This window comes from Perissodus microlepis, chromosome 5 (assembly GCF_051167445.1).
Source record: "Perissodus microlepis isolate ML-2025 ecotype Zambia chromosome 5, ASM5116744v1, whole genome shotgun sequence".
In the NCBI taxonomy this organism is placed as follows: Eukaryota; Metazoa; Chordata; class Actinopteri; order Cichliformes; family Cichlidae; genus Perissodus; species Perissodus microlepis.
In genome coordinates, this window is record NC_140465.1 from 35,087,068 (window position 1) to 35,112,889 (window position 25,822).

At 40.2% G+C, this 25,822-nt stretch overlaps 1 protein-coding gene across 3 annotated transcripts in view; it reads left to right on the plus strand.

Annotated features, from left to right (window-relative positions):
• The first annotated feature begins 15,211 nt into the window (after nucleotides 1-15,211).
• LOC146387775 (butyrophilin subfamily 1 member A1-like) overlaps nucleotides 15,212-25,822 on the plus strand; it is a 31,436-nt gene continuing 20,825 nt past the window's right edge. For all 3 annotated transcript variants that reach the window (XM_084929621.1, XM_084929623.1, XM_084929622.1), the window contains exon 1: nucleotides 15,212-15,407. In XM_084929621.1, coding sequence (XP_084785747.1) covers nucleotides 15,332-15,407 — 76 coding nt within the window. In that variant the 5' untranslated portion in view covers nucleotides 15,212-15,331. The remainder of the gene's footprint in view (nucleotides 15,408-25,822) is intronic.

Genomic DNA, 25,822 nt, shown 5'->3' on the forward strand with positions numbered 1-25,822 from the left:
TATTCATATTTGTTAAAGCTGCATCGCTGCAGTGATTTCTCCCCGCCTGCATTTTCTTTTTATCTGAGTGAAAATGTGACTTCACTGCACCTGTTCTGAAGAACAGCAGGCAGATATTAATCTGATGACCTGAGAGGAACTCAGCAACAATGTGTGTGAGAGAGAGAGCTCCACAAAAACAAGATGTGAAGAGAGGGAGGGTCGAGAAACTCAGAGACCACCAGACCTTCGTACACGACCAACCGGCCAGTCACAACACAGACTGCTCCTACATCATATTCCGCTTAAAAATCTGTTTTTATACTAATAATCACCTTATATGTTCCCCTTATAGTTCACTGTAAATGTCTCCCTGCACTACAGGCAGGAATTAAAAACAAATAAACAAATTAATTTACTGTTTTTGAATGATTTTCATGCCAAACCTCACAAAACTTTAAAAATTCATCACATAATATTCTCATTTATTTCAATTGGTATTGGAATCAAAGACGTCACATAGGAAAAAATCTTAGTTACACTTTTACTAATCATAAAAACTTATTGCAGGGATGTTAAAGTCATTAACATGGTGGGACTCACACAGCCCACTTTGATGTGGAGTGGGCTGGACCAGTGAAAATACATGATAAATGTGTAGAGTTACACAAAATATTCTGGTAGTCCATTGCTCAGACTATAAATAAATATATTTATAATAAAATATAATTTAAAATATACAATTTATCGTAAAATATTACAATTTTTAATTAATTCACAGAGAATTTGGTGTAGTATGGATGGCAGTGGGTGGCTGTGGGTCTTTATCTGTGGGAAAAACTGTAAAACTTGTGAAAATTCAGTTAAAAAGACCAAAACCTGTGCACTCCTTCACATTAAAGCTGTCCAGTGAGCCGGATCAGAATGTTTTCCAGGCTGATTCTAGTCCCCGGGCCTTATGTTTGACACTAGTGTATAAAATGCTGGGACTCATTTTAAGGTAACACCATTGTTTGAAGCTTTTCACAGCTAATGTTATCTAATAACTGGATAATTTTGCCTTAAAATCATTTTTATGTTCAGTAATACCTCAGAATCCAAGCTCGAGACATATTCATTTGTCATGTGAACCTATTTTATTCAAACTACTTTTTTCATTGTTCAGTCATTGTTGATCTGGCTGTAGTTGTAGTTCTGCTGCTAGTCACGCCGACAGGCTGTGTTTTCTTCACAGGGCATCATGTGCATTGCACACTTTGAGGCTCCCTTCAAAGAACATTCATGTGCATCATTGTACAGAAACCATTTTTTAATTCAATCAGCCAGGCGAGCGTCAGGCAGCCGAGGGAAGCCTTCACCTTCACGCCTCACGTGTCTGATGTTCTGCAGGGAACAGAACGAGTCTTTCATCCTGCACTCTTTTCCCCTTCCTCTCCTCCTCTTCCTCAGCATTAACAACACAAATATGTGTGAGAGAATGAAGGAAGGAGACGGGCAGAAACACAAGACCATACGGTCACTGGCTCCTAATCTCAGTCATGTGGGAGAAACTTCAAACTGAGAGATTCACGTGCCCAAAACAGTGACGCCCACCACGCTTTCCCCGCATCCTGATGAACTGGAGACTATATGAAAGAGCCCATTTTATGAGTTCCCATCTATAAGAACACCTTTATTCTTCATTCAATGCTCTGTTATATAAAGTTCAGTGACCTTAAACTTTAACACTGAATGAAGCAAAAAGACATCCTGTCATAAAACCAAATAAAATTGTTGCTCTTTTTTAAACTATAATTAAGCAGTAGGACAAAAGAAAAGAAAGCCTTTGTTTTTGTGTCAAACTCCTTCAATTAGTGACAGAATGATCAGCCTGTCGGTCACTTTAGCAGCTGGACTTGAGTTATACTGTTTGCACACATGCAGAATGCAGTGCTGAAATAAGACACAGAAGTCATCTGGATGGTGTACATGTTGCTCCCTGTTGGCTGATTCACTATCAGAGGCACACAACATCATTTCTTCCTCAGCTCATTCTGTGATTTCACAGAAACACATCTGTTTGTAATGCAGTGGCCACAGATCGCAGCCACGCAGGGCTGGGCTTCAGCTTTCTTACAGGGACTGACTTCTAATGACCTCTAATGATATATTACACTTTCTGTGCAACTTTGGAGATTTATGTTTGAAAACATTGGTTCAATATTTGACAGTTTGCCAATTTTTTTTTAAATATATAAAGTTTAGCATGCTAACATTGTAGTATGTGTACATAATAACATTTTTACATAAAAGCTAAAAAATAATGTGAATTTGTTTTGTTACTTTCTTTCTATTATTACTAACAGCCCACAAACAGCTCAGGTAACTCCTCTGGTTACAGAAAGACACGAAGATGTACAAGAAAACGTTCCTGAGCTGCTTTCATCTGTGACCCCAGCAAATAAGATTAGGAGCTCAATTACTAGTTGCTGAATTCACCATGTAATGTATTTTATTCTGCTTATTTAATTCAGGTTCAAGGGTGGCTGGAGACCATCCCTGCCATAGGCTACGCTTTAAATATGCCAACCAATCACAGGGCTCACACACGCAGTTTGTTTTGTAAATCATTGCAGTCATAGAGGACAAACAGCGTTTGATTGACAGCCTATGAGCATGAAGTAGAATCAAAACACCAAGATGAAAACACTCAGCTCGACGCTTCACAGCAGCATATGTGACGAATCTCCCAGCTCAGCTGTTTCGGTCTGGACCAACGTGCTGGGCGAGGACGACCAGGAGGAACAAGTGGAGAGAACTTGAACTGTTTTCATCAGTGCATTTCCAGACTGATTTCCTTGTGTTTGAGAAATGTTTGAGAACTGAGGTTCTAAAGAACATTCAAATTTATCAACTCATACCTTCACATCAGAAACCTCAAAAAGAAATGATTAAAAGTGGCTTTAAGATATTATCTCAGTAAGTAAAGGGGTTAGGATTAGATTAAGTGTCCTGGCTGAGTGTTTAATGTACACATTCATTTTAAGGTGAAAGGTCAGAGAAACAGGATTAGTGGAAAGGTTTGAATCCCCAACAGTAAAACACGTGGCTACAGCAGCAGCATTATAGAGGCTCCTGGACCTTCTCCCAGTTTCAGCATTCATATCCTTCATGCTGTAGCCAAGAGACCCGTATCCCCCTGTTTGTGTATCACAGTGGGATAAAGGAGCCACTGTCCACTTTTACTCTGCTTTAGCACACTCCTCTTCCTGTATGTCATCACCTCCACATCACTGTGATCGACAGGCAGCACGGTGAAAAAACGCGAGAAAACACAGAGAGAGGATATGGAGAAGAAAAGACAGGCTCATATCAAAATACAAGAGCACATGAAAGACAAGCAAAGATACCAGATGATGCTCATTGTCCAGCCAATAAGAGAGACCCTATCAGCGTGTCCTCACAGAAGAAAGAGCTCATCAGTGGACGTCTCCTGCTGCTCACATTTGTTGAGCTGCCCGTGGTGAAAGCAGCTGTCAGGGAGAAATCCTCCTGGAACAGCAACTGGACAAATATGAGCAGAATGCTAATTGCTTAAAACTAACAGAGCATGGGAAATATTGGAGGAATGCTAATGATGGTTAATAGAGATTATACCCGCAGGGGGCGTGTCCATCGTTTGCTGGATTTAGCACAGATGATAGGATAGCTGTGTGTTTTCAGAGCACCTGTTTTCTCTGTGATTGACTGGAGAGTAAAGCCAGATGAAGACCTGATGCTTCGTTTGGTATTTAATAAGGTTTCAGTTTGTCACAATCTCACACTAAACAATCTTTTAATGCACTTCACCTCTGCTTCAGTTCATATCTGACTGTAGTCTAGTTTACAGTAAAGTGTGGGTAACGCTCACGTGCACAAAACACTTACATTTTTTTATTATTTAATGTAATTTATTTATATGTAATTCCTTCAGTGTTTGAGGACTAATTATTATATATAGTGTATATCAGCCCTCGGTACTTCTTGGCTTCTTGTGTTTCTTCGTCCTAATTGTGCTATGACTCAGTGTCGTCTTCAAACTTCAGGAGATTGACAGACTGAGGTGCAGCTTTTGGTATAGAGAAAGAAAAGCAGCCTTGAGGAGAACAAGTGTTGATGGAGAGTCTGAGATATGCCGGCCCAGACTTGCACGTTGCTTCCTGTCAGACAGAAAGTCACTCATCCAGCTGCAGATGGGAGCTGCCTCATTCTGCAGCAGAGCCAGGATGAAGATGTTCAAAGAACAACTAAAATCCACAACAAGTAACCTGGCATAAGTTCCTGCAGAGTCATGATATTGAAGTGCAATGCAATATTAACACAACATCTACAGACATGTTTGCACTGTGTAGGCAAACTCCAGAGTCCAGGAGGGCTCAGTGACAGATCTGAGATGGAACAGTAGGGTGTTTGTTTTGCAGCCACTGCATTTTCTCCTCTGTATACCAAAATATTCGACAGGAGGATGATCCCAAAGGTCAGCTCTTCAGAGGAGCTGTGCATAAACAAATGTTCACAGAAGTCAATAAACTGAAGCAACATTTCCTCTACAACAATGTGAGAAACTGATAAAGTCAGAAAACAGTTACTGGAGCTGATTCTGTGAACTACTAAATGTGTGTGTGGTGTGTGTTTGGTTTTTCACAGACTACTTCTGCATTTTGGCTTAGTTTATGCTAAATAAATGACAACATGTCCACATATGTAAAACCGTAGTATCAATAGAGCGAGTTATGTCTTTTTAACGTGACTGTAAATTATAGAAAGTTACAGGAAAGCTCAGAAATATATCAGATTTCAGATAAATTAGAAAATGAGTTCTTTTAGCAACTATGTTTTCTCTGAGGATGCTTTCAAATCATTTTCAAAAGTAAAACTTTCTGTTTAGAGTTTTGAACCTTTTTGCTTTTTTCCTTCTATCAGCTGCTGCAACTGCTCATTTGTACAAACCTGAGTCAGCCATCAACCTTCAGCCTTTATTGGCCTGTCTATTTAGGTATAACTTTTTATCAGCAAGTAACAGAGAAACTCCAGGGACATCAACAAGTAAGAGAATGACATTCAGCTGTGATAAAATTCCTTTTGGGACAAACCAGTGGTGACCGGGGATCATTTGTCTTGTCTTTTTCTTTCCACATAGTTTCTGTCCACGTGGGTCAGCCTGAACATCCAACATACAAACAAGCTTCAGTGCAGATGTGACAAGAACAAATACAGATGTACATTCCTCCTGTTCACTGCCACGAGGGGAAATGTCTCTGTGTCGTCTCAGTTATATAATGAAAAGCTTTATTTGGTGTTTCAGAGACAGTCGAACCATTTAGCTGTGGTATGTGTGTGTTTGTCTAACAGCATCAGAGGGTGATGTCGCTCCCGTGTGTCTACATGTACAGCTGATGTTGTCGGAACATTAATCTGTCATTCTGTGGAGATTCAACATCTTTTTGAGGACAAACATGTCCATCATTTAGTTGGAGGATGAGGTTAGGTTTAACAATTCAGTTTGGTATGTAGTTTAATATCCTTGGAAAAGGTGAACAGATGTGTGTCGGTTTGTGTCAGAGAAGAAAGGTCCTTCCAAAAACACGTCTCTGCACTTTGCAGCCATATTGGTAATGCCTCCAGTCACTTATTTATTCAGATATTCTGAAGCATGTCGAGATAATCTAAATGTGTAATATAAATGATCACCAGGACACACAAACTGCATGTGTAGAACAAGCAGTCACATTAGATGTAAAAATGGTTTAAAGGTTGTCTGACTTTGCCCCAAAATGAGATTTCACACAGCTTTAGTCCGTCTTTTGGAATCTGTCTGGAGGAAGCTAAGCAAAGAGGAATGCTAAATATCACCCAAGGCAAGAAGGTCTGGTTGGTGACCTACTTTATGATGTTGTCATGTCATCTAGCAACCACCTAGCCACAGGCTAAAATGACCAGTATGTATGTATATATGTACGCTCCTTCAACACCTTATAAAAGCATCCTCTACTACCCTGATTTTTCAGCAGATCAGTTTCCCAACAGCATGAACAGGTGAAACAATAGTGCAGTCTGTACATGTACAAATAAGGTTTCACTCACTAAAACTGGGGGACAAACTTTATTGGATGGCCTACATCTCATAGAAAGCCATATTATTTGTCAGCTAACTCCATAAAAATGCCCCCAAAGGTTACAGATACAGCAGTCACCTCCTAACTTTAACTTTTAAAATGGGAGTCTGGGGACTGACCTGCTTTTGATGAGGCTCCTGTCATTTTGTGCACTTCCGGTTTGGCTTAATTTTCCAGCTCTGGAAGTTGCTCCTTGTCATGTGTACATAGACTATAACTGCATGTGTTTATGTGTTTGAGTAACTGTGTGCATATCAGAGGAAGTTACCTCAGGTACCCAGACGGTCTGGGGTCGTGTGCAGAGCGAGACTCTGAGCTGAAAGTATTTACGAGCCTCTGGAGACATTAAACGCCTCGTACAGTGTTGTGAAAAATGCTTTACGAGCTCACGGCGAATATAATCCATCATCATCAAACAATCAAACAAGTCTCAAACTGCTGCGATTCTGAAAATCCCCAGGATGTGGAAATACCCACTGAGAGTGTTATCCAAGCCTACAACAGCTCGCTGATGGTGAGAGTGACTTCTGCCATTGTTACATAACAGCTGGTTTTGGGGGAGGGTCCGATGTAAAGTTTTGGATGAACAGTTACTGTTGATCACTGAGATATTATGTTTCTGAGATCATGTGCATCTTTTTTATTGATACCTTTAACTCTCAGAGTTGCTCTTTTACAAACAGCCAACAGGACTGAAAGATTTAAACATTAACATCTATCAAGAGGAGACTCCTGTCAGTGCCAGGTCAGTTTGCCTCTCGGTGCAGAAGGTGCAAAATGTCATCTGGCAAACAGATGTCACGGGAACATTTATATCTAAGTTGGCAAACTGAGAAGTTTGTATGAATAAACAGAATGATCAAGACAAAGCTCGGTCGTACTGTGTAAGGAAGAACGTTTTCATCATATTTTGTTTGTCTTGTTTTGCATTAATGACTCCAAATTTTACTGAGGTCAGCCAAAATCAAAACAGACAAAATCTAAACTAATACTGGAAAAAATACTTTAAAAGAAGCAAAAACACAAACAAACAAAAAGCTGAAAGAATAAAAATATAACCGGGGGAAAAACTCAAAGTGAAATGAAGTCAGTCTTTCCACTCAGCCATCTCCACCTGTATGTGGAGTTATTTTGTAACCTGGTTAAAACTGCATGAAGACGTCATCAGGCAAATCTGAAAACAACAACAGGATGCAAAAACAAAACAAAACAACAAAACTAACAACTAACATAGAAAAGACTCACTGGAGGACGGAGCTGGACACGTTCAGCAGGTTCTGATGTTACAGCGAGTTTTTAAAAACTCTGGCCTGAACTGTTCAACTGCACAGCAGAGCCGGGGACACAAAGTGCAGGTAACGAGGAACAGGTGGGCACGCCCCGTCATAGGTACAGGTACTGTATAGCAGAGTAAATCCTAGACACACACACACACACACACACACACACACACACGGTATGACAAAAGTTCTGCTCCTGGGGGAAGAATGATCACGACATTTCTCTCTTTTTTCATTTTCTCCTCTGTGTAACCAGAAAAACCTTCAATTTAAACTCAGGAAGCACAAAACTCAACATCAGCCCTTCTGTGAAATACTAACTACTGCCAGACAATATGTGTGTGTGTGTTGTGATGACCTTTGACCTCATGTGAAACCTCCTGACCTTCACATCCTCCCGCAGACTCCTGAAATGAATGGCACAGAAACCCCTCAGAGAACACACACACACACACACACACACACACACACACACCCACACAAACGGGCTCCTGATGCTCTGAATCCGTTTAATTTCATTTTTATTTAGTGATTTTTTACAGCAGTGTTTAGTGACTTAATGAAAAGATAAACTGGAAAGTGATCATGATCATCCCCCCAACATCAGTGTCATTTAAGAGAATAAACTTTATGCCCATTGGTGATTGGATTAAGCAGAAGGAGGGACATGTAGACACCTCCCCACCCCCCTACCAGGCAAGTCGTGCCCTGACTTCCATGATGATTTTTATGTTTATTCTGAGCTCTGCCAGCAAATGAAAAGTTTCTCAGCAGAAAAAAACAGCCTGACCTGTGGAATAACACCAAAAGCATTTCAGTGCTTCGTACACGTGTAATGATCAGTAAGAAAATATTATTACTGATCATAAAGGATCACGTACACAATTTAAATGTAAACATTACAAAACAAAACATTTTCACAGCAAAACCTTTCACTCATTAATACTGTATAATTACTAAAAGCACAACAGCTCTGGGTGGGTGAGGGTCTGCTTTTATAATGAAGGTGCGGTCGACACTGGGGTGTAGGTCAGGGCTTCAGGTCAGCAGTGTGGAGGTATAGATGTGTTCAAGCAGGACTGTTGATCCTGAAAGTGAAGCCGTTTCCTGTCAGGAAGCATCGACCCACAGGGATACTGCCCAGGAAGGTTAGTCACACACACACACACACACGCACACACACACGCACACACACACACGCGCGCACACACACACGCACGCACGCACGCACGCACACACACGCGCGCGCGCGCGCGCACACACACACACACACACACACACACACACAGGGCCAAAGTCATTTCACACACATGCTGCTGCTGTTCGTGTGTCTTAAGCTCTTTTGTTCAGACTGTGTTAACTTTATGTGGTTGAGACAAAAAGCACATCAGCTCACACGAGCACACAGCCAACAGTGTCTCACACTAACAGAGCATTTTTTGATTTTAGCTGAAAAACACGTCACTGCTGTGATCTGCAGCCTGAGAAAGGCTAAAAGAAGCTGTTGCCTCATTGAACTAAATGTTTAGCAGGTTGTTACAGCACGTTGATGCATTGATACCGTCAGGTGACCTCTGGTGGTCACAGGAAACTGAATCTGTCATTTAAAGATATATTTGAGTCTTAGTGATGGCGCCTTTGTTAGCTACAAAAATCAGAGATTAGAGAAGAAGAAACTTAAACTTTCTTTGTTTCCTTTTTTAAATCAGTGTCAAAGTCATTTCTTTAAAGTATTACCATATTTTCATATTCACTATTTGCTTTTTATTGTAATTCTAATGACTAAGGTCCTTTAACCTTATTAAATAAGCTGTTTTAACACAAACTGTGGTCTCAGCCTAAACAAACTAACAGTTTGTATTTTTTCCATTCAATGTGCGGGAGCACAGAGGCCAGCAGAGGGCTCGGACTGAGAAAGGGCTGCCAGGAGGCGCCTGTGTGGAGGGTACGAGCTCATACCAGGCTGTAACTGCAGAGCCAGCTGACCTGAGACTGTTGATTCTCTCACTGGGTTTAAATTCAAAACTGCTGCTGTTTTTATTGTGTTGTGTGGTGTTGCTGTATTTTGTGAATTCAATTAAAGTGAATTGTTTGGCCCCACGTCAGGCTGATGCTGCTGCAGCTTTGTGAACAGTTTTTAACCTGCAGTGTCTGATTTTGTCCAATTATTTTCAGCAGGGAGAAACGTGCTCAACATAACAAATAATAATAAACTGTAAGAAATCAGCTGCTTATTTAATTCAGTTCCATTCAATTTTATTTATTTATAGCGCCAAATCACAACAACAGTCACCTCAAGGTGCTTCACACTGTAAGGTAGACCCTACATAAATACATACAGAGAAAAACCCAACAATCATGTGACCCCCTATGAGCAGCACTTTGGCGACAGTAGGAAGGGAAGTGGGAACTCCCGTTGAACAGGAAGAAACCTCCAGCAGAACCAGGCTCAGGGAGGGGAGGGGCGGGGCCATCGGTTAGGGTGAGAGAAGGAATTTACACACCATCATTTATGGATCAACATTAGCATTCGTTGGTTTCAAGTTGTGGTGTCTAACATAATTTCCTCAGGGATTAATAAAGTATTTTGATTCTCATTCTTTTCTGCTGTGCTCATATTTGTCTGTCAGACAGAAAGAGAATTTCCATACAGATAATGAAGAAAGCTAACTGCATTATTAGTTAGCGGCCGTGGCTCAGGGGGGTTGGGAAACGTATCTGTAACCGGAAGGTCGCCGGTTCGATCCGGGCTCTCTGTTCTGGTCGTTGTTTCCTTGGGCAAGACACTTTACCCTACCGCCTACTGGTGTTGCCTAGAGGGGCCGATGGCGCGATATGGCAGCCTCGCTTCTGTCAGTCTGCCCCAGGGCAGCTGTGGCTACAACCGTAGCTTGCCTCCACCAGTGTGTGAATGCGAGAGTGAATGAATAGTGGCATTGTAAAGCGCTTTGGGTGCCTAGAAAAAGCGCTATATAAATCCAATCCATTATTAATTTTTTGTTTATGTCTAGACACTTCCAAAAGGTTGTGATTTTGTGGGGGTTTTTGGACGCTGCAGCCAGATGTAACGAGCACAGGGTGGAGCTGAAGGACAAACCGAGGCTCATATGGCCCATTAGTTAAGCCACAGTGAAGCATGTCCTGTATTTCACTCTGATGGGGCCATAATTTACAAAATGAACAACATGTTGTACTTAATAATAACTCAAACTTGAGAATGAGACCGTAAACATCAGGAAACTGTTTAATGACGTCACAGTCCAAGTAGGGTCATTTTCTCAACTTCTATACAGTCAGACTTCTAGAGGAGTCGCCCCCTGCTGGTCTGCTAGAGAATTCATGTTTACGGCGCTTCTGCATTGGCATCACTTTTCAGAAGTCTACATCCACCTTTTATACGTTGCCTTTGGCTGACATGAAAAAACAACCTGTTTACAAACAATCACAAAGGTTTAAATAATCCCCATCTAATAAAATAAATGCAGACAGATGCCAACACGATGCAATCAGTCTGAGTGAGTCTGTGTGGATGAGTGCAGCTCGTCTGTGACGCCTCTCTTTGCAACAGGGACTCGACTCCACTGGTTGTTATACAGAAATAGATCTGATGGTTTTATTTTTTTATAAGAAGAAGGTTGCTGAGCAACTTTGTCCTGCAAAAACGACATCACTAAATGTGGAGGAATTTCTGATTTCCTGTTTCAGATCTGTGAGGTTCTGACTCGACTAGTGCAAGTAGTTTACGTGTGAATGTGTATTTAATGTTAAATTCATGTCTATGTAGATTTGTGATTTCTGCAAAGCAGTGCAAACATGTAACTGTCATCTTGACCCATTCAGCTACAAATTGGTAGCAGATTCATAGCTGATGCACTTATTTCTATTGTTATTATTATTATTATTATTATTATTTGTACTAGTTGCAGTAGTAATATTATTAGTATTAGTATTATTGCTATATTGCCGACCAAAGTCACACCTGCTCCTGTGTTTGAAGCAAACATGTCAAAGGCAACAAAACTGCAAGTTTACTGCACAATAATTCTGGTTGTGCTTTCATCTCCAACCACTGTTCTTCCTTTAGCATGAGCAGTTTTGATGTTCCTTTCTTTTATTCATTACCGGTGGATGTTTAATATTTATAAGAGCTCTTTTAAAATAAAGCATCTACAGTAAATCTGTTCATATACACTTTAGATTTTCACCTTAAACCTCTTGCAACATGTTCAGTCTCCGTATCTGTTCGCTGTGTGTTACTATAAAGACAAAGCTGCTTTTCAGGGATTCAGAAATGAAAAATGTTTGATTTTACTTTTCAGAAATGTCCAAGAAATCAGACCTCATCTAGTTTAAATATTTGAATCCATGTACAAATATAGCCTGGCATCTAGCACCGCACAGACCACCTCAGACTCTGTCAGCACCAGGACTAAATGTAAAAAAAACTCCTCATATATTTGAACTTACTGACTTCACTCAGCTTTATTTACCCAGAACTTTAACAGCCACTGACATTTAATCATCAGATCAGTGGAGTCCACACACAAATGAAATTAGTGCTAGTATAATAGTACTTGTTGTTGAAAGCATTATTTTATCCATGCAGAGTCTTTAAACTGACGCCCACCTGACTGACAGCTCCTCATGTGATTCAGTAGACACCAGATCTCAGGCTGTACCACTTTCTTCCTTTTTCCACCCTGCAGTGAAATCAGAGGTGCAGCAGGGCAGCTGTGAGCGAGCTGCTCACATGAGTTCAGGAAGAACCAGGAATGATTTCAGGTTCTGAGATTAGAAGCGATGCTGTGAGGTGAACCCTAACACCCAACCCACTGCTGACTTTGACCTTTCCCACGACACACACACACATTTTGCTGTGATAAACACACTCTCTTGATGGCTCTCTGTAGGAGAGTTAGTTCACATGACCACCGGGGTGCTGCTCCACCTGACCGAACTAAAGGGTCAAATAAATGTCTGTGACCGAGCTAAAGGGCCGTGTCATTGGTCAATCATGTGTGTGCACGTGAGTGAGCGTGTGCTTGAGATGATGTGTTTCTATGCTCTTCTTCTCAGCAGTGAGCTGCTGCAGAGTAACCGCCTTTTAATTAACTCTGACTTCTGACATACTGAAATAACAGTGCGTGTTATTGGACATCAACAGAAAAATGTAAGATGTAACTGTGGATTTTACAAAAACTGCTCCTTTAGTGCCTGGACAGGTCACATGAGATTAAACAAAGATATAAAACAAGACACATTTGTGATTTCATATTTGCTATTTTTAACTTGTTATTTAAAGGTGGGCTGTAAAGTGTTCCTTTATTGTCATTTTCACCTCAAATTTATTTTTAAAAGATCTAGTTGGTTGTTGGCTTCATGGACAAAAGCAGCCTGTATGACATGGGTGCATGAACACTACGTATCGAACAAATTTTCGCACTTGTATTAAAAACTGTCAGCACGCCTACATCACTGAGGGCCATGTGCATATGAGTGAACTGGACCTTTAGCTTTCAGCAGCTGGAGTTCTGGAGCCAGGCTGCGTCCTTTGATGTTATTTCTATATCACATTATATTATTAAACAATAATATAAGGTTCAATTTTGTTTGTTTCTATAATGATCTAACCATCTTCACCACTACCTCCCAGTGTGATCAACACTACACACTCCTGTGCATACAGCAGCGAGCACGCCGACAACTCGTGCAATTAAAGAACAACTTCACAGACAGTATGATCGGTTTAGCTCAGGACATGTGAGCAAAGGTGACACAAATGTGCGTTTTCTTTTACATAAAACAAATAGAGGCCACATTTTCACAGGTAAATACAACAGAATACAATCCCAACATATTCACTACTTATTGAGAAATGCAGTTTTATAACTTATAACTTTTACAGTTTTAGAAATTGTCAAATTTCCATTCATGTGAAAACTATGTAGAAACCCACAAAAACAAGTACATGAAAATGCTTTTTCATTCATTTGTTAACGTTTAAAACTGTCAGGGAGCGAAATAGAAGAAAAACAATGGACAAGGACATTTGCAGTCAGCACAGGTATCAGGTAAAGGCAAACACAGCTGAGGTCTGTTCAAATCTTTTAAAGAACCAACAACAACAAAAGAGAACTCAGGAAGAGCAACACTGCACCAGGCAGCACGATGCGGTAAATCCCACTAGAGGGCAGCAGAGAACAACCAATAAAGCAGCATCATACTCATAATCAACACAACTCTTAATAGCCATACATGTAGTTTCTACACAGCAGAGTAACAAACTAACTGAACTAAATTGACACTCAGCACAAAGATTAACAACTAGAAATATTCTAACAGTGTTTTAAGGTTTTTATGTGAAGCAGCTTTGCAGATAAACTCGAGTCCTCTCCTGCACCTCCGACCGAGAGCCGCCAGTCTCCGGTGGCGTACAGGTGCTCTAGGAAAAGTATGTGCACCTGCTGTAAAAGTGTGTAAAATATGTCATAAAAACGTTTTTGTTCGTATGTTACACTTCAAATATCTGATTCATATAAAACTCATTTTTTGTATGTTTTTTTAAAGCCTTCGGAAACTGTAATAATTCATTTTGATACATAAAATATTCAAACTTTTTTGTGTACTTGAATAAAAAGATGTATCAAAAATCTTAAGCACTGATGAGCACAGACGGCTGAGAAGTGTTTGATGAAAAACGTTTTTCTTTTATGACGCTGGATTTTCAGGTTCTGGGGAACCAAATGTGTAAAAACAAAATAAATAAATAATGAATTATATGAATAAATAAAGGAGGCTAAATAGCAAGCAGTGCTAATGCGGAACTGTGTTAGTTTGCTGCTTCAATGAAAGCAGAAGGATAAATTTTAAAATACACCTTTACCATCCTGTGATCTCATTTGGGAGAAAGAAGAAACTTTATGTTAGACTCTGTGTTAAATCAGGTCTCAGCTCTGCTCTGTTTCGGTCATACAAACGGAGTTTTTAGTGTTGCAATGTTACATTTAAAATTCTAACCTTGATAAAGAGTTCAGAAATATTTGCAAAAGCACTAATGGCATTTTTCTTAAAATGCAGTAGCCTATTTAGAATTAACAGGTGTAATAAAATTAGTGACAGTAATAATTCTTTAATGATTCTGAATGAGAGAACTGCAATAATGTTATTAACAGGAACTCGGTGGGGTCAACATGGACAGGATGATAGTTAAAAACAGGATGTTGTGATCTCAGCGGGAGCCGAGAGAAGTGGAGTTTGTATCAGGCCTTTCTTTTTTGTTTGTGTGCATGATATTTATGAATCTTTACAGAAACAGATTTGCAATAAATACACTGCAATCAAAACATGACTCTTTTCTGCCATACTGCTCCTTTTTATTTCAACTTCATCACTTTTAGCGCTCCTTAAGTTTACTGCAGATCACCTCACGCTGTCAGTCTGAAACACACAGTCGCTGTTTTATGGTAAACCCAGTGACGCGAACAGACACACACTGTGTACGCTGTGACTGCAGCTGCCGAACAAAGCTGCATCATAATGTTAATATCACAGAATCATCTGTATTTTCCTTAGTTTTTGATCTCTCTCTCTCAGACACACTCTCACACACACAAACAATTTTGGGAAATTGGGAACTGCTCATAAAGATAACAAACCTTTTTTTCTTTTTTTTTTCTTTTTTTAAAAAAAACCCCTGTTTATTTCTGCTGCAGTTAGACATTTTAATGTGCCAGTGTAACTGTCATTGTTATTACAAGTTAAGGCTAAAATGCGCTGATGCTGTGACAGTTTACTCCGGAAGTGCAGTTATGACCCGCTGCATTCGCACACTAGAAACCGAAAGTGTTCGAAACTGCGTCAGAGCGCTGAGAGGAGTGGCTGTGAGTCCCGTTATTTTCGAGAGATACTGTATTTCATCCTCGGAAGAATTCTGCAGACATGGAGCTTCTATCACTTCTGTTTATGAGCTCCTGTTTCCTGACTTTGTCCGGACTGACGTTTGGTGATCAATCCGGTAAGAAAATCGTTCATTTATTATTTATTTACTGATCATAGGTGCACGCGCAGTTATGGAACAATGGAGTGTCTGTGAACACGCAGCAGTGTACCCATCACTTTATCTTTTAACGCAGCTGTCCGCATTGTGTTTTGCGTTATGTGAGTATACTGAGTATTACGGTAAACAAGACAAACCCGAAGTCAACATTTTCAGGCGAACGTGTTTTCAACATCATTAACATGTGATCTGCCATTAATAACGTAATAAAACATGAAATACAGAAAAATACAGAAAAGATGTACAAAATCAAAATATTAACAGACTGAATCAAAGTTAACTAACTTACTAATAACCACGTTTGTAAGTTACTAATTTGACTTTAGATCAGTGACGTTCACCCTCACAGTGCCAATATCAAGTCAGTATGATACTGTATTTCAAAGTAAAGGCCTTCGGAAATGTAATATATGGACATGTATATTCAGTGAGCTCTTTAAAACAACACCTGTGGTTCACAGGGAGACATGAACACATTTTGTCTTGGCATGGCTGCAATAAGGAGTCTTCTTTCAGAAGTTTTTGTATTTAATGATTTGTTATATCAGTCAGACCACGTGTTCATCACGTTCACCTTCACTTAAAGATGGCTTTTATTTTGCCACAGGAGCTCAGTTTCTCTTACCGTAATACCTTGCATACACACAAAACAAAACAAACAAAGTGGGGTTCGCTTGTCTACGTTTCTGGAAATGAGGGCTGTAAAATACAGAGTCAGCATAGATTAATGTGCATTATCTTAAACAAAAACATGATGATTATTTATGGTCATTTATTAGAGAAACTCAGTTTCATTTGGAGATGTCTTTAACTTTAGGTGTGGCCTCATCAACAGCGGTCTGTGCGCTGCTTCCTGAAACACACATCCTTTTTCTTTCCTGTTGAGACACCAACTGTCTAACGTTTGCTTCTGAATATGAAATTTAAGTGCGTGTCCGCTACATGAAGCTTTAAAGACACTATAGCTTTATGTTATACTGACCAACAAAATGAAAACTCAAGACTTACAAAAACTGAAAGAGCTGACACACACACACACACACACACACACAGCATAGCTCTTGTTTTTTTTCCTCTCAGGCTGTAGGTAATAATTAAAGTCTGGAATATTAGCTCGCTCACATTAGCAGCTACATTCTCACAGATGTGGTGCACATGGCTCTGATAAAGAGAAGTAAAAAAACAAGAAAATACATGAATATCTGTGTGCACTTTTGGCAGGTACACAGACATTTTAACCATGTCCAAATGTCTGTGCAGAAACAGATTAAAAACCTGAAACACTTCAGTTGTGTTTGCTTAAAAAATAAAATAAAATAAATAAATGAATAAATCCCAGTTTAATTCCTGAGGAGCAGAACGGGACTCTGCTCTAAGCACTCAGCATGAGGACTGAGTGAAGAGTTATAAAGTTTTTAGAATTTGCATGTTTTCAGATATTTAGCCAACTTACAGACAGAAGAACAACACAGCTCTGCAACACCACTGACCAGTGAGAGAATTAATGGGAGCAAAGACCAGAAATTAATTTTCACTCCTACAGTTTATAATAATGTGCATTACATGGAAAACAGGAAAAGACAGCAGCGTTTACATGTGTAAGGCAACTCAATTATTTTGTAACTGTAGGTGTAACACCCCTTTCTAAACTTGGGATACAGATTTGAATGTTGTGCTGGGCCAACAGCTAAGGTTTGACTGCTGGAGCAAATTGAGTGACTAATGAAACGCTCTGAGAACTTGATTTTATCAACTTCACAAAAGAATAATGTCATATACATACAATGGAAACAACAACATTACATGAAAGGAAAAACTGGGACCAAAATCATGGAAAATAATAAACAAACCACACCCCAGGGGATTTGGCTCAGTCTCTTGTGTCAGGCCACACCTTGCAGTGGGAGTCCAGCAATGAGCCCCCTCCTTGCAGGATGTGGAAAGGGGCAGTGAGGTCAATTCTGTCCAAACACTTGAGTAGACTTTGTACAGTTTGAGGCTCGTCCAAAGAATTTAACTTCCTTCTCAGAACAATCATCTCAAGGAATCCTGGAGGAGTGGCTCGCCATCTTTGGACTTTTCTTCAATGAACCGTACAAAATACCTGACCTGTATAACACAGTCAGTAACATTCAGGAAACTACATTTAGACATTCATACAAACTACAAAAAACAAAACATATCCCGTTTTCTGTAAACTGCCTTTACCTCACAATGAACACTACGAGGGTTTGACACAGGAACATACAGTCTCTACAGCATAAATATAACCTGCAGTCTTTGCATACAGTGTTACAGGAAGCTAACAAAATGTAATGTAATCAAGCTCACAGGTGTTGAACAAACGGGCAAAGAAATAAATGGATAATTTATTTCTTACATAAATTAAACACACATTCGTGGCTCAAGAGTTGGGCGTTCGCCTTGTAATCGGAAGGTTGCCGGTTCGAGCCCCGGCTTGGACAGTCTCGGTCGTTGTGTCCTTGGGCAAGACACTTCACCCGTTGCCTACTGGTGGTGGTCAGAGGGCCTGGTGGCGCCAGTGTCCGGCAGCCTCGCCTCTGTCAGTGCGCCCCAGGGTGGCTGTGGCTACAATGTAGCTGCCATCACCAGTGTGTGAATGTGTGTGTGAATGGGTGGATGACTGGACATGTAAAGCGCTTTGGGGTCCTTAGGGACTAGTAAAGCGCTATATAAATACAGACCATTTACCATTTAATCAATCAAAAGATGTGGAAAGAAATAACACTGCAAACTGTCACACCCTGTTTAGAGGCACTGCAATCAATTTACCTGCGCACGCACTGCAAACAATTAGGGTCTCAGCACAGCTGGGAATCAGCGCTATGCCCGACCTGCAATCTGGGTTATAGAGGGAAGTGGCACAAACAAACAAACAAACAAAAATACAAGACAGAAAGAAATCATTGGACGGACTAACCACAACAGAATTACAAAAAACAAAAAAGGGAGAGCAGAGACAGCACGACAACAGCTGCAAAAAACAATCATTTTTTTATTAGACTATTAAAAATAAAATAAAATAAAAAAAAATCACGATCCAATATTGATTGGTCTCCCCGCGCGCAGTCAATCTAGAGCTCGATCAGTTCCTCCATTAAAATTTGTCACACCACAGAGTCCAACAGCATACGTTAAAAACCAAGAACCTATAATAGCAAAAATCTGTTATCAGGCACTTTACCTGCTCACACCAGCCCGAGTTAATCATCTCTGGACTGCCCCACAGAGGAACGCTGGCCTCGCCCCACACACCCACTAACTTTTCAAAGCTTCTCGGCCAATCATCTTCACAATTGTACATAACCACATGGCTACTAGCAGTAGCCGTGATAGCCGTTAGCATATCATCGTTGAGGGTTTAAATTCACAATATTCTTGTTCACAACAAGTTAACTGACCCAGAAGAATCCCAGCAATAACAAAACTCTTCTCCAGTTAACAACAGTTGGCAGACAGTTTGTTTCCTCCGTACAATCCGAATGAAGAAAAGCAACCACGTTTGCCACTTGGAAGACTGGACCTTTTTTCCTGATCACTGGAGCTGCTTCAGTGGACGCGAGGAGGCGGTGCTTCTCCCCCCGTACACATCAAAGACGATCCGGACATCACAAGCTCCTGCTTTTCAATTACCTCTCAACAAAATAATTTTACTATATAAAATTTGATAATGAAAGTAACATTCCAACTTCACTCATAATGTACTGAGACCGTTGTAACTCTCTAGGGTTACATAAGCTGTATACACTTGAATGCTTATTGGATTTAAGCATATTAGGTGATTTGTATTTGTGTAATGAGGGAGGCTGTGGCCAAAGGGAATCGCCACACCATATTAAGGTGTGCATGATTATGAAGCAGCTTCGTATTCTTGATAGGGAAACATAATTCAGGGAAATGTGATTATTGTGGAGAGGAGGAAAATTTGGAGCACGTTATTTTGCAGTGTCAGATGTATAAGGTAGAGAGGAGACAACTGGTCCCAAATCTCAGTAACATTAATATGAATTTGGATCTTGTTGGGTTGTTACAGAAGGAGTCGGGGGATAAATGTTATCAGGCTTTGTTTCAGTTGTTGAGAGAAGGAAGGTTGTTGGGAAGGATATGAAGGTTTTTGTTTTTTTTGGGGCGTGATTCCTGTCCACACTCCATACCAGTGGTGGCGGTAATGCATCATGCAGTTGTTTGCCAACTGCCAATAATACTTACAAGAAGAAGAAGAAGAAGAAGCAGCTTCGTTTCCTCAGGCAAAATGGGCCAAAAAAGACATTTAGCTGACTTTGAAGGTCAAAACTTTCACAAGTCTTTCAGAGGGATGCAGCACTCATGGAACTACTAAGATGTTGGGACGTGATCACAGAGTCATGAAGAGTTTTGTTTCAAACCAAAATGCCAAAGATTTGATAAGAATCAAACATGAAGCTGCTGGGAAGCCGCTGTCCTCCAGCGCTGTCACACTCCAGAACTACAACTTACCTGGAGTAACCTGAGGTACGAGGTGTTCAGTGCTCAGAGTCACGGCCAAGCAAAGGAAGGTTGAAACCTGACCACCACTGAACAATACACATGCAGTAAGTTGAAACATCAAAATATGTGAAAACAGATTCTTTTCAAAGGTTTTAATAACTGGTGAGATAAGAGTGAGTCTTGATGCAGCAGATGGATGGACCTGTGGCTGGATCAGTAACAGGCGCAGAGCTCCAGTTAAATCACACAGCAGCAAGGTGGAGGTGGTGTACTGGTATTGGCTGGTGTCACTGAAGATGAGCCAGTTGGACCTTTTCAGGCTGAAGATGGACACAAAGTCAACGCCCAAACAGACAGTTTTTGAAGAAACTTTGTTCTAGCTGACGTACAGGAAAAGGTCTGCATCTTTCAAGAAGACGTGATTTTCATGCAAGACGATGCATCACATGTATTACAGCGCTGCACTGCACGGCTTTCCAGAAAAGACCTGAAAGATGAAAGAGTGACATGGCCCCTACATCACCTGAACTAAAGCTTGTGGAGAATTTGTGGGTCCTTCTAAAACAGCAGAATTATGTTGAAGTAAAACCGTACACCTCTCTGAAGAGTGTCCAGGAGCTGTTGCCTAATAATTATCCACACACACATTCTCATATTTTTCCTTTCTTAAATATTCAGTTTTGACTTAAGATAATATTATTGGACTGACCAAGATCTCTGTAGACATTCAACAATAACAATAACCTTCAAAAATAAAATATAAGATGCTTAATAATTGTGCACACAGTGTGTAGCTAAAGGGTAAAATAAATTATTATAATACAAATGACGCTGTGCTGAGGAAATGTGCACTAAAATATAAGGTGTGTGTGTGCGTGCGTGTGTGTGTGCGTGTGTGAGAGAGAGAGAAACTGAGGCTGGCCTTAACCTTTGAACCTGCTGATTCTGGAGATAGGAGTGGATCCTCTGTTTCTACCTCAGCCTCTACACAAAGAGTTTTACCATAACCAGTCATTTCTGGTCATGACTCTTTCTCCTGTCACCTCTTCTGTGTAACTGTCACTGAAAAGTGGTGACAGATTACACCGGAAGTGTAGGCTTACTGCTTTTAGAGAACAGAGGAGTGGCTGCGAGCTCCGTTATATTAGAAAGATGCTATTTTTGATCCCCAGCAGATTTCTGCAGACATGGAGCTTCTACCACTTCTCTTTATGTGCTTCTGTTTCATGACTCTGTCCGGACTGACGTTTGGTGATCAATCCTTTAAGAAAATCGTTCAATAGACTAATCATTGGTGGAAGTGGAGTTATGGAACAATGGAGTGTCTGTGAACACGCAGCAGCGTGGGGCCTTAAGGCTGTTCGGGTGATGGTTTCGTGGGTGGATGCCTACACCGTCCGTGCCCATCACTTTAGCTTTTAACGCAGCTGTCCGCATTCTGTTTTGCGTCATGTGAATACTGAGTATAAACGAGTAAACGAAACAAAGACCTGAAGTCAACATGTTTTTCACCATAATTAATATGTGATCTGCCATTAATGACGTAATGAAATAAAAATACAGAACAAGACAAGATGTTTAAAAAAATCAAATTATTAACAGACGGAAAATATAACAAACTTACTAATAACCACATTTGTAAGTTACTAATTTGACTTCAGATCAGCAATATTCACCCTCACAGGGCCAATATCAAGTCAGTATGATGCTCATAACATCAAACAAAATAAACATTCACTTGATATAACTACGTTTCCCGTATGCTCAATAATTCACAGAAAATGCACAGGAGGTGCCAGCATCAGCCTGCTAGAGGACTCAGAAACTTGTTAACAATCAAGTAATAAATTTACAGATTGTCTTAAATGTAAACAACAAGTACAATACACAAACATACCTGTTCGCCTTCCAGCTAGATGCTAATTTACAGATGGATGGAAAACAATAACTTTCTCATTAACTTTTCTGGTGAGCAAACAGTAGCAGTTCGAGCTTCCTTCCCGGAAGTTGTCCCTTCCGAATTTCAAAATAAGAGTCTAATGAACATTATAAGGTATAATTCGTTCAGGGATTTAAGTATCTGAAAAATATCAAATAGAACAAATAATCTGGGTCATTTACAATCTTAAACAATAAAAACATGATCATGATTATTTATGGTCATTTATTAGAGAAACTCGTAGTTTCATTTGGAAATGTCTTTAACTTTAGGTGTGGCCTCATCAACAGCGGTCTGTGCGCTGCTTCCTGAAACGCACATCCTTTTTCTTTCCTGTTGAGACACCAACTGTCTAACATTTGCTTCTGAATATGAAATTTAAGTGTGTGTCCGCTACATGAAGCTTTAAAGACACTATAGGTTTGTTATACTCACCTCTCTGAAGAGTGTCCAGGAGGAGGTTTTCTGTTAGTTGGCTAATAATTATGCACACACACATATTCAATACTCTTGGCTCTTGACGGAGGCGGTCACACTTTCTCCTTCTCCCTCTCCCTGGTCCCTTAACGAAACCGACAAACTCCTGGGCTTGTGAGAGCCTGAGACATTTCTTGCCGGATACTCGATGGTCGGTTGCGTCATGTGTCTGGCGACACTCTCAATGGAGGACTTTGAACGACATCTACCAATTCGGAGCCACGATAACAGAGTTCAGGCTGATTGGAGCTGGCTTATCGAAGAACAAGAAGTGGCTACAGCTGTTCAAAATCCCACAAGGCTGGCCGACATGATAGACAATGGGCAGGGCTGTGAGTACTCAGACTGTGTTTCTTTGAACGCTATATGGATAAGATCTTGGAGAAGAACAATGGGAATTGAGAGACTTGGTGACCAGTGACGGACATTAGACCAGCTGTAAAATTAGAAGCAGTTTGTTCGCACTAACCAAAACAACTACCATCTTCATCTCATGCGGCCCCCCTGGCGCCAGCTGGATGCTCAAGGCAAAAGCTAACGGGAATAACAAATTCTCCCTTAGATAACAAGACTGTTTGTTGTGACTCTTCCCCCTCCTTCAAGGCCACCCGTGTCAACCGATGATTGCTGACTTTTGCCTAACTGCGTGAAGGGACACTTGCTCTCAGCTGAACATGGAACACACACACAATCACACAAACTACTACTACTGTGTGACTGTCACTGAAAAAACAGTGACAGATTAAACCGGAAGTGTAGGCTTACTGCTTTTAGAAAACAGAAACTCCAAACTCGATCAGTGCCTTAAGAGGAGTGGCTCTGAGTCTGTTATATTAGAGAGATACTATTTTTGAACCTCAGCAGATTTCTGCAGACATGGAGTTTCTACAACTTCTCTTTATGTGGTTCTGTTTCATGACTTTGTCCTGACTGACCTTTGGTGATCAATCCGGTAAGAAACGTATTGATGTAGAGGCTGAGTACGTTTGAAGGTGGTTGATGGGTGGAATAAAGCGATGCCACTGTTACGAATAACACTTGTGGTGTTGAGTAAGTCCAGTATCTCTAGCCGTACTTATCTCGTCCGTTTATTGCTCACCATCGGTTGCATTTGTTGTTCCACACTTCATCATAGTATCCAACATCATTCAGAATAAATCACATCAGCGCAGCGGCTACAAAAGGTTTGCTCCCTCAGACCAAAAACATGTGACACTAATTTAATGTGCCTACATTAAATACAGCTATTTACATACAAAATGTGATACCTAGCGGCACACATAAGGCAATAAACAGGCAGCAATCTGGAGCCTGTTCAGGCGTCTGGTCTAGTGGGTGGATAACAGCAGATCTTTACCTTTGATATGAGCGTTTAAGGCTGCTGTGTCGATTTTGTTTTCTGTATTTCATGCATACTAGGTATTCTGGTAAGAGAAACTAAGACATGTTTTTTTAAAAAAAAAAAAAAAGCAATCATGAAGCAAATAAGATTTCAACATTAACCACCACAAGTAGTCTTAATGACACAATAAATCATGAGATACATAATACAGAAACTGGTGGGAAAAAAATTGGAGAGAGTAAGTAAACTCCTTGTTTCCAAGGACTAGCTTACATTTAAATCTACAGTATGAACCCTCACAGTCTTACCCACTCATTATCAAGTTAGCCTGATGTTGGATTTCAAAGTAAAAGCCCTCTGAAATTTTAAATTGTATACATATATATATATATATATATATATATATATATATAAAATGATATTCACATTCTTTAGTGTATGCTACTTGTTTTTTAATAAAGGTTGCTGAGCATATATTTTCTTTTCTTTTTAAAAAATATTTAGTGGTTAACATAAAACTTGTCATGCGCATTTTTCACACTAGTCATCCTCTTCAGCTTGTCCTTATCAGAGTCGCGACAGCTGTCACAGGGTGAGAGGCGGGTACACCCTGGACAGGTCGTCAGTCTATCACAGGCTAACACAGACAGGAACTCACATTCACACTTATGGGAAATTTAGAAACACCAGTTAACCCTAACCACACTACCTGCATGTATTTGGACTGCGGAAGGAAGCCAGAGCATCAGGAGAGAACCCACACAGTCAGGGGAGAACATGCAAACTCCACAGAGAAAGGCCCGGCTGGTTGGTGGAGTCAAACTCAGATCCTTCTTGCTGTGAGGCAGCAGTGCTAACCTCTGAGCTATGATTACAAGGCTTGATGCAAAATGTTCTTCACATTTTAGTCCTTGACAGGTTAAATCACAATAAATAGCAATAGCATACACGTGGTGTGTGTATGTTTATTTGCCTCTTATAACCCGGTGATTCTCCTGTGGTTTGAAGTCCAGGAAACTAACCGCTCTTGCTAGATAATATCATGTCATCTCAACAAGAATAAATTAAGTTGTTGAATTTTATGCAGCTCATGCATGATTTAAATACTTTCACCAAAGAAACATAAATTTTTTTTTGTTCAAATAACAAGTTAATAAAGGGTGAATGTAGGAGGCATTAAGAATCTATTGCAGTATACTGTGCTCTCTCTAGTTTCAGATTTGTATTCTGAATACATGTACTGCCGTTACGTATTTCAAATTCAAATTCAAATTTTATTTGTCACGTACACAGTCATACACAGTACGATATGCAGTGAAATGCTTAGACAACTGCTCGTGACCTAAAGAAAAAAAGGAAAAGGCTATGAATAAGATAGGAAATAAATATGAAAAATTAAAAAGGGTAAATTTAACTAGGAAGGAATAAAATATAAAAAAAAAATTAAGGTTAAAAATGAAATAACTGTACAACACAAATTAGAATGAAGGGTAAATTTAACTGGGAAAGAATAAGATAAAATATATAAATTAAAGTTGAAAATAAAATAACTGTACAACAAAATACACAATACACAGTATAGAAATATATAAGAATGTATGAAGAAATATAAATAAATAAATATATATATATATACACACAATAACAGCAGCTGTACAAGTATTAACTGGAAATGAAGAATATAGTGACCAGTGTTGTGCAATCCACATTGTCTTGTGCAGTGCAAATATGCTTAAAGTGAATTTAAGTGATGAAGTGAAAAACAATGTCCAGAATGTCCAGTGTGTGTGTAAGAACTATATGTGTGGGTCAGTACTGTGTGGTGGTGTGATTGAGAGACCGTATCGCCTGCGGGAAGAAGCTCCTCCTCAGTCTCTCTGTGTTGGTCTTCAGGGAGCGGAATCGCTTTCCTGACCTCAACAGAGAGAACAGTCTGTTGTTGGGATGGCTAAGGTCCTTCACGATCTTCCTGGCCTTGGTCCAGCACCGCCTGCTGTAGATTGAGTGCAGGTCAGGGAGCTCGGAGCGGATGGTGCGCTCAGCTGACCGCACAACCCTCTGTAGAGCTCGCCTGTCCTGCATGGTGCTGTTCCCGAACCAGGTTAAGATGTTTCCCGTCAGGATGCT